This window comes from Mustela erminea, chromosome 8, assembly GCF_009829155.1.
Source record: "Mustela erminea isolate mMusErm1 chromosome 8, mMusErm1.Pri, whole genome shotgun sequence".
In the NCBI taxonomy this organism is placed as follows: domain Eukaryota; kingdom Metazoa; phylum Chordata; class Mammalia; order Carnivora; family Mustelidae; genus Mustela; species Mustela erminea.
This window is the reverse complement of record NC_045621.1, coordinates 76,683,928-76,701,779: the sequence shown is the minus strand read 5'-3', so window position 1 is coordinate 76,701,779 and position 17,852 is coordinate 76,683,928. Positions and strand designations below refer to the sequence as shown.

The 17,852-nt window shown below is 36.6% G+C and overlaps 1 protein-coding gene across 4 annotated transcripts in view; it reads right to left on the bottom strand.

Moving 5' to 3' along the window:
- Nucleotides 1-413: 413 nt before the first annotated feature.
- The window catches only part of PPP1R1C (protein phosphatase 1 regulatory inhibitor subunit 1C), a 123,932-nt gene continuing 106,493 nt past the window's right edge, over nucleotides 414-17,852 (bottom strand). For 2 of the 4 annotated variants that reach the window (XM_032356134.1, XM_032356136.1), the window contains one exon: nucleotides 6,623-7,403. In XM_032356134.1, the coding sequence (XP_032212025.1) occupies nucleotides 7,315-7,403 (89 nt within the window). In that variant the 3' untranslated portion in view covers nucleotides 6,623-7,314. Of the gene's footprint in view, nucleotides 515-925; nucleotides 1,019-6,622; nucleotides 7,404-17,852 lie in introns of those variants that run through there. The other 2 variants (XM_032356135.1, XM_032356137.1) reach the window with 2 other exon arrangements.

Here is a 17,852-nt window from a genome sequence, read left to right as displayed (position 1 = left end):
TAGTCGTTGTGCCATACTAAACTGAATCAAGACCAGTGGATTTGAAAAAGAAACAGAAGAACTAATAAATATGATGGGATTTGAAAAGAAAAAGGAAACATATTTGAAAGCCTTTCTACTGTAAAAGAAGGCTCAGATTCCAGAATTAGAAAAACTAAAAACGAATCGCTTAAAAATTACGCAAATTCAAGATCTCCCTTCCAGTAGTAGAGAAAAATAAATTAAAACCAAAAAGAATGTGGCAAATAGCATAGCATAAATAATTTAAAAAAACATAAAATGAAGGAACACTATCTGAAAAACATGTCAATATTTATGTATCAAATATCTAAAGTGCTTCAGAAGGTAACCCAAGAGGAAGCAAATGAGACACACAATGTTGCAGGTGGAGGTGGTGGTGGTGGTGGTGGTGGTGGTGGTGGTGGTGGTAGTTTTGTGTGAGTAGTTTTCCAAGCTCCCACAGGAGCACAGCACTGACAAGTCCGCTTCTGGTTGTTATCAACTCATTTTGCACCTGGTGGAGAAAAAGAAAATAACAAACTATTCCAGAACACCCTGGAAATGTTCCAGAGTATTTCATACCATGTCACATAAATCTCTGTAAAGGGAAAAATCTGGTATGCAACTTAATAGGAACAAAGCCTGTATGCTGTGATAGAGTAAATTACCCAATTAGTGATTTGTAGGAGGAAATTTTTCTTGGAAGGATTTTAAATCTTAGGGAAAAAAAGCTACCACAACAAACCAAAAAAAAAAAAAAAAGAAAATTTAGATCATCTTATAAGGAGAAGTTTTAAAAGACAGAATAATTGGTTACAATGCTAATGCTATTAAATACATACATACATACATACATACATATGGTGCATATTTCTAAGTAAAACAATTTTGTTCTGTCGACTGTCATATAAGCATACAAAGATACCCCTTTTCTCTTCTGATTCCATTCGCTCTTAGTGCTGCTGCTTTTTATCTATTCCTGTCTCTTCTTTTCTCCTTTGCTGCTCGTCTGCAGTTTCTGAAAGAGAATCAGAGGGGAGAAACAGAGCTTAGTGTTGGAAGGAGCCTCACAGGAACATCTGATCCACCCCCTCATATCATTCTCTACATTTTACTGCTCAGAAAACTGGGTCCCAGTGTTATTATTAAAGGGCTTCCCCACTGTCACACAGCTATAATCAAAGAGGAGATGCCACCCTGTGCCACATCACCTCATTCTTTTTTTTTTTTTTTAAGATTTTATTTATTTTGTGAGAGAGAGAACGGGTGCACAAGCATGAGGGGAGGGGGAAGAGCAGAGGCAGAGTGAGAGAGAGAATCTCAAGCAGATTCCACACTGAGCACAGAGCCTGACACAGGGCTGGATCTCATGACCCTGACACCATGATATGAGCTGAAATCAAAAGTCACCTGCCTAACCGACAGAGCCACCCAGGGCCCTGCCACATCCCCTCATTCTATTTCCTCCTTGTAATTTATCACTATCTGACATGATTTCATTTATTTATTATTATTAATAATCTATGTATTAATTCACATGTACATTGATAGTCTTCAAACACTAGAATATATATCCATGGATTTAAGGCTTTAACTACCTTATTAATACTACCTGTATCCTCAGGACTCATGCATGCACATTCATTGAATAATAAACTAGAATAGTGGTCTTTTGCTTCTAAAGTATACTTTTATAAATGATACCAAATTGTCCTACAAAAAATACTACAGAATAATTAAGGCTATCTGAATTGTTCTATCTAGCTACAGGCCTATGATAAACATTAACCTAATTTATGCATTTAAGTAGCAAAAACACCTAGTGAGTGTTAATGTCAACCTTTGACATAAATTGAATAGTCTGTGCTTCCTTTAGATACCTCGGGGAAGAAGAACTTCCCTGAATTCTGTTTGTTTGGGAAGCAGATACTGCTCATTGCTCAGCTGATACCCATGGTCACTTAGAAAGAGAACCTTGACTAAGTTGGAAGGTGGCAATGTTCCTGGTTTAAAATATTTACTTTTGGGGTACCTGGGTGCTCAGTCGGCTAAGCATCCAACTCTTGATTTTCTGACTCAGGTCATGATCTCAGGGTGGGGAGACTGAGCCCCCCATCAGTCTCCACGCTCAGCAGGCAATCTGCTTGAGATTGTCTCCCTCTCCCACTGCCCCTCCCCTCTGCATGCATGCTCTCTCTCTCTCTAAAAATAAATGAATCTTTTAAAAAATATTTACTTTCTCCAGCTCCTTTGCATCGAGGGGTAGTCTTACGGCACAGCTCTGGTCCGTAAGGATAGCTTTGCTTCTCTGCTAGATTCTTTCCCTTTCTCTTCCAACTGTTCTTTTTGCTTGGAACAGACTGGAAGCCTGGAGCAGCAGCTCTCTTGGGACCCTGAAGTTACAACTTGGAGAATATTAAGAAAAATGACAAGTGTCTGGATACCCATTAGAGTCTTGAGCCACAGTTCTAGTCCTGGACATTTTACTGTATGACATAATTCAGCCTGTATTTTACTGTTTGTTGGGGTTTCTATTATTCACTGTCAAATGCTTGTTCTGAATGATAATGAAGAATCATTTGCCAATCGTTCTGCTACTTCTAGGATTCTAATCCTAGCGACATATACTCCTGGGGTTCACTGTGTTCATTCCTTCAAATTAGGCTCATTATTACTAAAAGTAAGAGAAAACAGGAAAAAGGCAAGGTCACATGTATAGAGTGAGAAACAAAAAATGAAGATAAATCCAATACATTTTAATACCATTTAATACCATTTTTTACCTCAAGTTTCTAGGCTTCTTTGAGTTCCCTCCTTTGCCTACTTCTCTCTCTACTCTCATGTTCATCTGCCTTCTACACACCAAGTCTCTTTATCTGCATCAGCTAAGTTTTAAATGCAATGAGGAAAGTGACTGAGCCAATGTCTGTCCACAGAATGAAGAGGATTCACAATATAAATGTCAAGAAAAGTACCACAGTTGAATGGTAGCCTCTTTACAAAATGCCTTCAGACACCTACGCATTCATGTAAATTACTTAATTCATACAACATTGCAAAATAGAAACCTTCACCCCCATTGCTATATGAATCACATGGAATGTTTGTAAACTTTAGCACCTTAACTACTTACAATGTCACTTAAAGCCAAAGATGCCCTCCATCATTTTCCTAAAACTTTTCTTCCTCTGATATTTAGTTTTTCAGAATATTATGATATTTGAAATATAATAATTTAATTTCTTTAAACAGATTTCACATTTTGCAATATAGACATTTTTAATAATTAATATATCTGCTGAAGCTTTGAAAACTGGTTTTTAGAATCAGGGTCTTAGAAAAGTAAGAGCAAAAAATTTTAAAAAAAGAAAAGTAAGAGCATATCTTCCTTCTTCATTTTCAGAGAAAGCAAATATTCAAAATCACTTTGAGCATAAACACTTTGATATAATTAGACATGATTTTTCTCATTATTGAGTTTGCACTTATACAACTGTTAGATGTGGGCAAAGAAACAATTTTTAAATTAATGTAATGTAAGTGGTTTATTTATAGAGTCATAAATCCATATTGCAATTAAATGAACTCTATAGTACTTACACTTATTTGCTATGACCACACCCAATACCAGCGTTTCTAAACTTCATTCAATTGTATATTGTTTGGTGATTTTGAGGTACCATCTCTACTATTTTTCTTTAATATTTTCTAATATTTTTCTTTAAATTGATTAAAAATATATTCACACATTAAGGTTGCCTTATCCTAAGCAACAATAGCAGTAAAATCATGATTACATATCTTTTCTAATATGTATTATGACAGTATTTATAAATATAAAAATAAAAGTAATTTGTCCCTTGCCAACCTAAAATAATCTGTTTCCACAATGTAGAAAACATTGCATAATTGAATTAAAATTTAAAATGGATGGTGAAAACTTTTTTAAGAACAGAAAAAGTCCAAGCATTTTGTTTTTTATAAAGACCTTATCCTGGCCAACTCTGGGAAGAGAAACAGCTTACAATATTATTGCCTAATAGAAAGAATCCTGACCTAGAATTCTGCTCTGCCCTGCTTCTGTCTATGCTTCAGTTTCTCATGTTTAGGGAGATTAGGGAAAAAACTGAGTGTACCTCCCTGTCTTAACCTTTCTTAGATTCAGTACACACAATTAAAGAGGATGCAACAGCAAGTGGCCTGGATGATGAGAAAAGTTGGAAGGACCTAGTGGTGTTTTATCAGAGATGAGGCCATTTAGGAGAAGACATCACAGTGCTGAATCAATGTGATCAAGGAGGTAAAGTACAGAAGAAAGAGTTTCACGCAGAGAAGAACAGTTAGAGCTCTTTGGTTGGGCTTGGGGTTCAGCTGGAGTTATTCAAGAAGGAAGAGGATCAGTCACTGGTCTATGATACTGAAGAGGATTATGTGTAGGGTAAGGTTTGGATAGATGGCATCGGGTCCTTTCCCACCTTGATAATAACAATAGGCACCAAATACTAATTCCTCCCTAAGCTGGACTAAGCATTTTAATGTGTCTTATCTCATTTAATTTCCACAATAATCCATAGGGGTGGGTATGATGGTACCCATTTTATAAACAGAGTAACAGTCTAAAATTTGATAGGGGTTGAATTTGAACCCAAGCCAGAGTGACTCAAAGCCCATCTACTAGCCATTATATCATACTATAAATGTGGTCTGGGAAAGATAAAGTTTTTGTTTTGTTTTGTTCAGAAAGTTTCTTTAACCATTCAGCCAAACTGAAGCCAAGTTGTCTTCTTGAAAAAAATTTGTTGTAAACTATAACTGTGTGAAAAGGAAACTGAAAAGCCATTATCTCAGCTGGCTTCCTTCAGATTTCTGAGAAAGCCAACATATTTCCCAAGGAAAACTTATGCTTTTAATTGCAAGCTCTGTTTTGAGAGTAGAGAACAGAATGGAAGAAACCAACATTTCCTAAGGAAAACTTATGCTTTTAATTTTTATATCTTTGTGTTTTTAATAAGAAGAGAAGAATCCAGAAGCCATGCTACTTATTTACCCAATTGATGTTAAAAAATCAGCAAAAGCTTTGATTTATTTTTTCTGAATCCTTTTGAAACAAAAAACAAAAAACAAAAACAAAAACCAGCAACACATTTTGAAAGTGTGTTCAAGGAAAGAGAAGGGCAAATTTTATTTTCTAGCACATTGGGGTATCTCAAATAGTCTCAAGGAGCGCCAGAATGTTTTCCACAAATAATTCAAAATCATGAAAATAAATCTGTGTCTTAATCATGTTTTAAGTAGAAAGAAATTTAGGAAATCAAACGAATAGTCACAGCAGGTGATCTAGAAACTCCTGAAAGTTTTGATTGAAATAGATTTTAACAACAACAACAACAACAAAACCCATTAAAAGCTAGGGGTGGGGGTGGGGAAGGAAGGAAGGAAGGAAGGAAGAAAGGAAAGGAGCATAGCAAGGAGGAAAGACACTTAGAACTAGAGTACTCATTCATACTTGGTGATACTACTTATCAATGAGTTTTGCATTTATTTTCTTGGGGAAAATATATGAAGAAAAAAGTTCTCTTTATTGCATTGTCTAATAGATTCATATATTTCTCTTAATCTCTGTATTATAAACTTGCATTCAAAATTAAAAACAACAGTTTTACTTCTTTGAATCTTGACATAAGATCCCACAATGGATTTTACATTTACATTTTTTCCTCCCATCTCAATTTCCCTCTTTATTGACTTCTGAGAAATCCTTTCATTTTTTTTCATCCATGAAACATTGACCCTCACCAATATCATCAGTGTGGGAGCCAAACGGGGCATTCCACCAACCTCACTAAATTTTGTGACACAGATACTTTACCTTGAAATGCCATAAATCATTAATGGGGCACCTGGGTGGCTCAGTCAGTTAAGTGACTGACTCTTGGTTTCCCCTCACGTCCGGATCTCAGGGTTGTGAGATCAAGCCCAGTGTCAGGCTCTGTGCACCACAGAGTCTTTTTGAGATTCTCTCTCTCCCCCCCCTCCCCCTCTATCCCTCCTCCTGCCCACGCACACACTGAGCTCTCTCTAAAATAAATAAGTAAACAAAAATCTTTAAAAAATAATTAATGTTGTCCTGGAGCCAGAACTTTGAACAACCAAAAGCCTTATTCAATACACACACACTCACATACACACACACACATATATATGTATATACATATATATATATATGTAAAAAATATATATATATATTTATATATACATATTCTTCTGGAAAATCTTGCTTTATACTGATACTTTATTTTCTTGTCCTTAGAACTGATAGAAAAAATATATATATATTTATATTTTCTATCAGTTCTATATATATATATATATTTTCTATCAGTTCTAAAAACAAGAAATTATCTTTTCTTTATTTTTATAACCCCCAGCAAAGTCGTTTGCTTGAGATAAACTCATTAAAAAGTTATTGAGTTAATGAATGACTATATCCATGAATTAATGGAATTTCTTACTTGACGATAATAAAAGATTTATAAAATACTAATGATTCCTTAAAATGCAATAAGAAATAGCTCATATTTCAAGTAATAACCAAAAAAGCGGCAGGGGAGATTTTGGCATATTTTATTTTAGATTTAGCATTTTTCTTTCTTAATAGCTAGTGGAAATGCTGGGAAATATATCTCTCAGAGCTCAGAAAAATGAGACCTTTGCAGTCCTTTAGCCATTAACATGCTGGAGGAAAAAGGATGGTCAATACTTAAAGACTAATACATTATGATCTTTTGAATCAAGAAACTGAGGATTTCTTCATCGGAAATAAATACCACATATGGTTCTATATACAGAAACATGATAAATGAAACTTAAAAGTTTCCTTAAAAACTTCCTCTGTAAGTTAAACCCGGACACACCATGTCTAAATGTATTTAATATTTATTTTTTACTCTTAAAGTGAAGCTATTTACATTTGACCTTAGAAGGCAGACCACATCAGTAGGACATGAGAGATTAAGCTCCGCAGTATTAAAGTTAGAACACTTACGTATTTGCAAATGTCTATGCAAATGTCATTAAAAAGAAAAATCACCGTAAAATAAATGTTTATTCTTTAATTGTAATATCGAACAATCTGTACTTGGTTCTAAAGTTCAGTCAAGGGAGAGCTTCCCAGGAGGTGTATTACTATTGTATGAGTGTGGAGAGCAGAGGTGGAGAATGCTTCTGGAGGTCAAGGAGTGGCCTTCCATGGGATAGTCAGAAAAGTTAATAGTTCAGTTATTCCCAAGAAGCCTTCTTGCTGCAGACCCGTAATTAATGTTCCCACTGCTCCTCTCTTTCGTTTACACCTTCTTCTTCTTCAGGGAATGCTGATTCACTCTGGCCTTTCAGATGCTTAACCCCTGAAATTATAAAAAATTATGCTCTATTTAAGTGAAATTTATTTCTAGCAGATTCATTGCTTTGCTGCAAGAGATAAAGAAAATGAGTGGAAAGTTTTCTCTGGTGTATACATGTTTTCCACAAGAATTTCAACCATCTAACCCTATATAAACCTTTTAATTCACTGAGAAAATCAAAACACACCCAGCCAAATTTCCATTAGAGACAGGCTTCCTTTATAATTAAATCTTCTCCATTAAGAATTGCCTCACAGCCTATTAAAAACCTGTTAACTAAAAATCCGCTCACAGGCTCTTATTGTAATTCTGATATATCATTTAGTTCAAATATTTTTTTTGGCATCCCTAAATTCCATTACAACAAGAACCATTGAAGAAACCCCTAGGAACAAAGGGGTGTGTGTGCCATTTCTGTAACTTGTAAACAACAAAAGAATCATGATATTGTTAGTCTCCTTCAGGAATCAGAACATATTCATTTGATTACGAAACTTCTGTATACAAAATTCTCCAGTAACTTCCCCCACAGCCCACAGAGAAGCAAAACACTGGCACACCTCTGCCTGCTCCACAGGCTTATAGATCCTGGCCTCTCCCTACTTATTTGGCCTCATTCCTTCCCAGCCCTTCGTGCTTCCCCCTTTCACAGTAAATTATGAGTTACTAGTTAAGGACACTAACCTACTCTTCCACATTCCCTGATCATTCCCGGCTCCTTCAAGCCTCCACGCTCTTCTCGTTGTCTTCTCACTGCCAAATAGCCTCTTCATACTCACCCACCCGATATTCTCCGGCTCATGCCGCTGCCTCAGCTTGTCTCCTCTGGGAAGGCTCCTCTCATTCCCTACACAGACTTAGCTAGGCTTTTTTCATATTTCCCTACAGTTCTTGGATCATTTTCTCTTGTATCAATTACCATACAGAACTGATTTGTTTACACATCTTTCTCATTAGAGCAAACTTCTTGATGTCAAGATTATGTAGTTTCAGTTTGGGGTCTCAGACACAATGCCCGGCAAACAGTATGTACTCATCCATATTGATTGAATAAATGGCTGATACAATTAAAAAATAACTTGGTTATGTTTTTGGCATTTTTTTTCAAGATTTCAAAATTAAGCCAAATTTGGAGTATAAACCAAAAGGCAACTACCACAACCATATACTCAAAATCTAAGAATTACCTCCTGTTTCACTTGGGTCCTGTTCTGTTAAAACATCATAAGAGCAGACACTCCATGCATTGCTACTTAACGTGAAAAATTTTATACATGTTTCATATTTTAGAAAATTCATTTATAAGATTTTTCTAAATATTACTGAAAAATATTTGGTTAGAATTGATAAATGAAAGGAAGTCACTGCTCATGTTTGTTATGAAACAAAAAACTTAAAAAAAGGTGGATTTGCATGTACTGTAGTCAGCAATCCACAGAATGCTGTTTGGCAAAGAACAACATCCTTGGGCTTGGTGGATTATCTTGCAAAAATATTTGATCAGTTGTAATAATATTTAAATACTTTAATTTCATCTGTAAACACAGATCACTCAAAATTCCTGTTGACCCAAAACAGTAGATGGACATTTATTATTAACAAATGGAGCTTATCTTATATATTATAAATTACGGGGTGGGAGGAAGATGTCTAAAAGTTAAGGAGAAAGTAAGGGAATTCATTCATTCAATAAACATCCAATCAGTTATTCTGTTAGGGTCTCATATACCTTGGTCGCTAAACCTTACAACTCCATGACAGAAATACCTGGATGGTGAAATTTAGACTCAAAGAAGGTAAGTGATTTGTTCAGGGATATAAGGACAGTGTAGTTTTAAGAAAAGTTATGACACATACTATTTCCTCAGTACACTGATGACTGATTGAATGAATAGTGAATGAGGCATAAAAGTTCCATTTTCAGGAGACCCTAACTCATTTTCACCTTTAGTTTTTCTGGATGCTGATACAGATTTTCCTGTCATTCTCTAGGAGTTATTATAGGTTTACAGTACCCATTAACCTTGCTTAGACAATGTTGGGATTCCTTCTGGAATATTAAAGCACAATAATCATTCAGCCACATTTCACTCTCCTATGCTGAAATTGTCTGTACCTCTCCCAGTCTGAAAAGGTTCTGTTACCTCCAGAGCTCATCCCTTTCACCCACAAGGCAACTACACAGTAATAAAGTTGTGTTTAAGACAACTTTCTTTAAATTAGAGTTAGTAACTTAATGGCAACATTGATTCATTTATGTGAGGGGCTGAAACATTAAGAAAATAGGGTAACCAAAAAGTCCAACTTACTAAATAATTAGTCATTTCCCTTACTTGAGTATAGGCCTATTTGCTTTTAATTTATTTTATCACCCAATAATGATCACAGTGTTATAAAAGGAAGCCTTTTTAAAAGTAAAATCACCACTTGGGTAAACCCGGGAAGATGCGTTTCTTAGCCTTTTCCATGAGTGACATTAACTATTTCTAAGTGAAAGATTTGGTGAGATGGGATTGATAACATGAACATCTCTACAGAACCACACATTCTTTGGTTCTCAAAGCAATTTATATTCATGTCATCATTCCACTGAATAACGGATAGTTGGTTAACTTGTGTCTTGAGTCTTTTTTCCTATGAGTAATATTTGTTTGGTTATGGAGGCAGCAGTACTAACAGGTCTGTGTGAGGTCTGTGAGGACTATCTAATAATTTCTGTCTCCCTATGCCCTTCTCCTTTTCCCAAACACACAGATACTTTATATTTACATTTTCTTAAAACCTTCATTTAATATTAAGATAATTCTGAAGGTGGAAGAAAACGACTTGGTCTGGGGGCCTGAGAAAATCCTCAGAGCCGCCTCCTCCCTGGAATGCTAAAAGCATATATTGAAACACCTTGCCTGCTCAGGACTGACTCTGCACAGCATACAGCAAAGAGGCTCTTGGAGCAAACAGACTCAGCCAGTCCTGCACACAAGAAAAAGCCAAGATATCCAAAAAACACAATAGGCGTTCTCTTCTCCATAGCAAATGAACACAGGCGAAGGAACCAAAGGTAAGGCCAAGATATGCAGTATGAAGGAATGAAGAAAACAGAGTTGGAGCAAAGGAAACAAGACTGAGTAAAAGAAGAAAAAGAAAGGAAATAAATGTTGCTCCAAACAGGACGTAATCCTCCTGCTCTTCTCCATTCTCTAGATCAGGTGGTGGTTAAAAGTGAGTTGGATGAAGTTGTGAAGTGACTGAGTGAAGAGGTATGAATAATGAATCCACAGAGGGAAGCTTATGTTTGGCAAGCCATGGGTCAATATGTTTATCAATTAATTTGGAGTGAAAAAAAGCCAGGCTTATTTACATTTATAGATGACATAACACCCGGAGGGAAAGATGGCATGAAGAATGATAAAACTAGTATTCCCAAAGCTTTCCAAGAGCAGGGAATAGGCTGATGTGGGTAAGATGCTCCTGAACACGGAGTTTGTTTTTAGAAAGATTTCTTTGCCTCTAAGAAATAGAGAATGAGTGGGGCCTCAACTGATTGCAGTTAAGGGCTTCAGGTGATCACAATTCCAACACAACCCAGCAGAGTCACCTGTTTAGAGACGAGGCTCTTGGTGGTGTCAGAGCATTCCTAACAGCAGGCAGCACTTTAAGGAATGCTCCCTAACCATAGGTTGACAGACTTTTCTGGAATATGCTGCCTGATTGTGAGCTCTCTGTTTCAAGAGTTCCACTGAAGAAGGTAATTGAGATTAAAGTAGTCTTATGAATTTGCTTTTCTAGAACAATTGTATTTGAAACTGGAATGCCTGCTAAGTAACTAAGAGAGGACAAAGAGACTGCCATTGAATTCCTAACACACTGGAAAAAGAACTGAAATTTATCTAAGTAGCTCCTGAGAGCAGACAGAGTGGACATTGATGTAGTGAGGGCAGATTATAGCTCAATAAAGAAAAGAAAATTCCTAAACTCTTTGCCCAACAATAAACATGTGAGTGAGCTTTCATCACTATATGGATTCAAGTCTAAGCTAAATGTCTGTCTCTGAGATGGGTCATAGAAGGAGGCCTGCATTGCGTAACAGGAGAAACTGACCATCTTGCCGACCCTCAGATGCTTTTAATCCATAAAAGAGATCTTCTTTCTACTGAAAAATTTGCTCTGCTATGTGTACTTTAAATTACAAAAAAAGTAATTATGACTTCTAATGACATAAATGACTCAAATCCACATTTTAAAAACTAATTCACATTGGGAGTAGCAAATGTAAATGGATTCTTTTTTTTTTTTTTTTTCCCCAACCACATACTTTAGACCTTAAAAATCATTCTAAAGTCCTCTAGGGAATATGTGGGTGGATTTTACAGAGTCTCTGACCCTTTTGGAACTCTATTTATAGGTTGTATTTGTGCTTTTGGGGGGAAAAAGGCTCATAGTTTTCAGCAGAATCTCAGAGGGGTCTCTGACCCACAAATAATTGTGAATATGAATCCTGATCTAATCTCTTTAGCTTAAAGATGAAGGAGTAATATCAGTGTGCAAATGACTTGCTTAAATTCACACAGCACTCATTGGCTGAGCTGGGACATAAACCTTGGTCCCTAATTCTTATTGGGTGCTCTTCACCTGGGTCACAGGACCCAATCTTGCCTTGTCATTGACCTTTTCCCAATTTAAAACCTGAAGGAACATCAAGCGCTAAGATCATAAGCGCCTTTTTTATTATTACATTCCTTGCAAGAATTTTACATAGCTGATAGATTGAGATGTAATTTGTTAGTCTTTTGTTATTGCTACTGTTTTTAATGGAATTTGGAATCAGAAAGATACAACAGAATTTAATCTCAGTCAGGAACATTCCCAGAATAGAACCAAGTTACAAATAATGTTCAGATGGTCAGAAAAGAAGCAGCTTTTCTCTTTGCCATGCTCAAACCTGAGACAGGATTCTGGGAGACACAGAAAACATATCATGGTCTAGTCTGGGAGATGAGACCTAGTAGTCATTAAGAATAGGAGTTAAACACTGTAAAGTAATAAGGTCCCTGCTGTGTGTTAGGCACAGGAGAGACACAACTATAGACCAAATGGAGATGAGGGACAAGGGGCAATGATGTATATATAAATGAAGTTAATTCTGTGAATATGTGTTACAGACCAGTACTACAAATAATACATTTGGAGAATTCTGGTATGGGAAAAAAGAACTCCAACTTGGGAGATACTAATTTGGAGAGCTATTTATTAAGCAATATACTAGATAAAGGAAACAGAAAGTCTGAGTTCTATATAAGAAAACTATTTGCAAAATACAATTAACAGCCATTCATTTTCTGAAGGCCTACTACATACAAAAGAGTGATTTCAGTGGCCCTATAAAGGTTATGTTCTAGGGGCACCTGGGTGGCTCAGTTGTTAAGCATCTGCCTTCAGCTTAGGTCATGATCCCAGGGTCCTGGAATTGAGCCCCACATTGGGCTCCCTGCTTCGCAGGAAGCCTGCTTCTTCTTCTCCCACTCCCCCTACCTACTTGTGTTCCCTCTCTTGCTGTATTTCCCTCTGTCAAATATATAAATAAAATCTTTTTCTTTTTTTAAAAGATTATGTTCTAATGGTTCCTGGTATTTTGACCCTTCAAATTTTATCAAAATAATCATGCTAGATATACTTGAGGGATATAATGTATCCTACAACATGGTACAGCAGAGCCCGGGTGGCTCAGACAGTTAAGCATCTGCCTTCAGCTTAGGTCCTAGGATTGAGCCCCGCATCAGGCTCCTTGCTCAGTTGGGAACCTGCTTCTCCCTCTCTCTCTCCCTGTCACTCTGCCTACTTGTGCTCTAGCTCTCCCTCTCAAATAAATAAAATCTTAAAAAATAAATAAATAAACAAAGAAAACATGATACAGCAGTCCCATCATCTCTCAGACAGAAAATCTTTTTTCCATTTCCCAAAATGCTTTCATATGTATTTGTTTAATATTCTTGTCATTTATTTATAATGCCTAGCTATATACATTAATACACTTAGGGTCACAGAGATCAAGAGATATATCAATTTCATTCGGAATGAAAGCTAAATACATTATCATGACCTGAACTCACCTTAAATCTATTTTCTACTTTATCTGAAGTAAATTACATATAAGCAGTACAGTTAATCTCTGTTCTAATATGGTGACTGGTCAGTTAACATAAACTGCAAATCAACATGTGGTCATTTCATTTAATACCCTATTACTCAGGAAAGCATTTTTCTGGAGAGGATTAAATGTGTGATATGCATTTCTCTTCATCATACACAGAAATAGGGGCAGCATGTTTATGTGATATTAATAACTATTTGTGAATATTATATATCTTCTGTATATTTTTACTATGATACATTTCACCAAAGCTCTTGCCCAAGAGTAAACCTTAGGTAAAAGATTTAGCAGTAAATACAAAGGAGAAGATAGGGTAGGAGGAGCAGTTACATACTGTCTGTTAGAAGTGTGAATTCAAATAATATCTCTGGAGAGTAGTTTAGTCTTACTTAAAATGTAAAGTGCCCACATCTTTGTCAGTAAGTATGAGGTAGGAGCCAGAATTTTGTGAGAATCCTACTACTCAGCCTAGGATGAGAATCACTTTGAGGAACTGAGTACCTCTTTTGCCCTCTATAGTCAAGAGCCCTTCCAATACTCCTTTTTGCTTCTAAGCTAATGCATTCCCTATGAACTCAGAAATAGAGTTAAATTTCTAAGCCTCCATATAATGGAGCTAAATGTGTTGAGCAGTTTCACTTTAGAAAGGGACAGAACGGCTCCCTAGCTAGCAAGACTTGACTGCCATTGATTGAACACAATAGCATGTCTAAAATAAAGAATGCATCAATCAGCAGGAGTCAGTGGTTAGCCTTGAAAGCACTAAAAATAAAATAACGAAAGGGGAGTTGCATTTACAGCCACAGAAGCTAATGCTGTCTGTGTTTTTTAAGCATGCCCATAGGAGGGTGCCCTGTGCTGGCATTTTAGAAGGCTCTGTCTTCCAGGCAGGGTAGTTTTCTACTGAAGCAATGATCTCTATAGGCTACCATAGCCTGATGTCAATATACGCCCAATGACATAGCCAAATCATCCAGCTCTGATTCCAATCTCAACTGAGAAACCTCTGACAACAACAGAGCTTCTTCACAGGGAGAAATGACCTCAACTAGATGTAAAGAAGGTAGGAGTGAGTCGTGGAGCTATCTAGAAGACCGTTCCCTGCAAATGGAACAAGAATGGTAAACACTTTGAAGCGTGTCTGTCATGATCACAAGACAGCAATGAGCTTAGAGTGTCAGCAATGAGGCAATACTGGGAGGTAAGCTCAGATAGCAGAACTCAGCCTGGGAGGAAGAGGAGCCTGACAATATATGATCTCAGGGGACGTGATAAGCATTTTAGCTGTTATTCTGGGAAGTTACTGACAGATATTTTTGGTGTTTTTGTTTGTTTGTTTGTTTGAGTAGAGGAGCAACATGATCTGATTTTCAAAGCATTTTTATAGACTCACTCCAGAGGCCACAATGTAAAAGCTTTGACGTCACCACTCTATTTTAACAAGGAAAACGCTGAACAAGCTGGAAAAAACAAAAAACAAAAAAACACCTCTTCTTAGATCCATTAGAGAAGCAAGGTCACAGAGCAAACCACTGCCAAAATATGGAAATACAGAAAGGTGGATATAGAGGAACACAACTTGCTGGAGCAGAAACCCATGTGGAAACTAGTGCCAGGGTAGGAAAACCTGAGCTAATATTAACTGATGAATGCCTGAAGGCTCAGTGTGAATAAGATGGACAGATTAAAAACTCCGGGGGCAGGAGAGTAACTGTTTAGGGCCCTCACAGTCTCATGTATTTTATCCCCTGGAGCTCTACTAGGTTCTCACAGTAAAACTCTGAGAAAAAGCTCATGCTTTTCAAAAGGAAGGGGGATAGTGGCCATTTTCAAAAACAGAGCATTCTATTCTTCTTAACAAGTTCAGCTCTCAGGAGGCTTTTACCAGAGCCTAACCTTCTGGGATTATATCAAAGACTAACCTACCTAGGGGGAGAGAAATACCAAATTCCATCCCATTTAGCCATCCTATCCCACTTAAGTGGGGAGGAGGGGTACCAAGAAGCACTGGTGAGGTTTACGGTCCACAAGCACAGGCTCGCTAAAAGGGTGAACCTTTTCATAGACCACAGAACACTTCTTCCCCAACCCTTACCACCATGTTACTAAAGATCTGAAGGGGTTCCTGGGTGGCTCGGTGGGTTAAAGCTTCTGCCTTCAGCTCAGGCCATGATCCCGGGGTCCTGGGATGGAGCCCTGCATTGGGCTCTCTGCTCAGCGGGGAGCCTGCTTCCCTCTCTCTCTCTCTGCCTGCCTCTCTGCCTACTTGTGCTCTCTCTCTCTGTCAAAAAAAAAAAAAAAAAATTGTTTACCACAGTTCCTTTTACCCAGAGCATCATGTTCACCTTTCCACAAAAATTACAAGGAACCTACAGGCAAAAAACACAGTTTGAAAAGACTAAACAACCATCAGAACAAGAGTCAGATGTAACAGGAATGTTGGAATTATCACACCAGGAATTGTGTTTTAAGCTATAATTAAAATGCAAATGAATTTAATGGAAAAAATAGATAACCTGTAAGAACAGATGGATAATGTAAGGAGAGAAATGGAGATTCTAAGGAAGAATAAAAAAGAAATACTGGAAATCAAAAACATTGTAACAGAAATGAAGAATGTCTTTGACAGGCTCATTAGCAGACTGAATATGGATGAGGAAAGAATCTCTGAGCTTGAAGATATAACAAGAGAAAATTCCAAAGCTGAAAAAGCAAAGAGGAAAATATGAAAGAGAATATGCAAGAACTGTGGGACATCTATAAACATACAGGTAATGGGAATACTAGAATGAGAAAAAAGAGAAAGAAATAGAGGCAATATTTGAAGCCATAATGACTTGAGAATTTCTCTCTAATTAATGTTAGATCCAGGAAGCTCAGAGAATTCCAAGCAGGACAAATATCCAAAATACTATGCTTCTGTATATAATATTCAAGCTACAGAAAATCAAAGAAAAAGAAAAAAATACTGAAAAAAGCCAGAGTGGGAGAAAATTCTTGCCTAGAGAGGAATAAAGATAAGAAACACATCCAACTTCTCAGAAACTATGCAAGAGAGGAATGAAGAGTAATATTTAAAATGCTGACAGAAAAAAACCCCAGCAACCTACAATCCTGTACACCGTGAAATTATCTTTCAAAAAGAAGGAGAAATAAAGACTTTCTCAGACAAATAAAAATTGAGTGAATTTATTGCCAGGAGGCCTGCCTTGCAAGAAATATCAAAATTCTTTAGACAGAAGGAAAGTAACATGGATCAGCAACATGGAACTATATAACAAAAGAAAGAACATCAATGAAAGTGTAAATGAAGATAAAATAAAAACCTTAACTTCAAAAAAAAAAACACAAAACCTTAACTTCTCTTATTTTTAGTTGATCTAACAGCTGATGTTCCAAAGTAATAATAGCAATAATATATTCATTTATGTATGCTATGTATACATGTTTTATATATGTTTATGCATGCTTATACATAAGTGAAATAAATGACAGTGATCATATAAGGTACACAAGAGAATAAGACTATTGCATTATTATTATAAGGTACTCACACTATCTGTGAAATGGTATAGTGTTATTTGAAAGAAGACTTGGATTAGTTGTAAATGTATATTGCAAATTCTAGGGCAACCACTAACTTTTTTTTAAAAAGTATAACCAATAAGCTAAGAAAGAAGAGAAAATATAATGATACAAAATGCTCCATAAAAACTACAAAAGGCAAAGAAAGAGTGGAAGACCAAAATAGAGACAAACAACACGGGCAACAAATAGAAAGTGTGGTATTTATTAATATAAGACCCAACCAAAGATTGTCTATAAGAAATTTCTTTAAATAGGGGCACCTGGGTGGATAGGTTGGTTAAGTTACTGCCTTTGGCTCAGGTCATGATCTCAGAGTGCTGGGTTTGAGACCTCCATCGGGCTCCCTACTCGGCCAGACATCTGCTTCTCCCTCTGCCTCTCCCTGCCTCCCCTGCTCATGCTTGCTCTTGTTCTTCCTCTCTCTCAAATAAAATAAATAAAATCTTAAAAAAAAATAAATTTCTTTAAATATAGAGATATGTACAGATTAAAATTATAAATGAGTGGAGAAAATATATTTTGTTGACATTAATCAAAGAAAGCAGGAGTAGCTATACTACTTTTTCACCAGCTAGACCCCAAGACTTGATCTTAACTGCCCACCTGTTTGTACTCACTCACAATTTGTCCCACATTTTTCTTTAAACTCTTTTCCAGCTTATCTCTAAACTCAAGCAAATGGAAAGCAAAATTGCCCCTTGAGAGAGAGAGCCTGC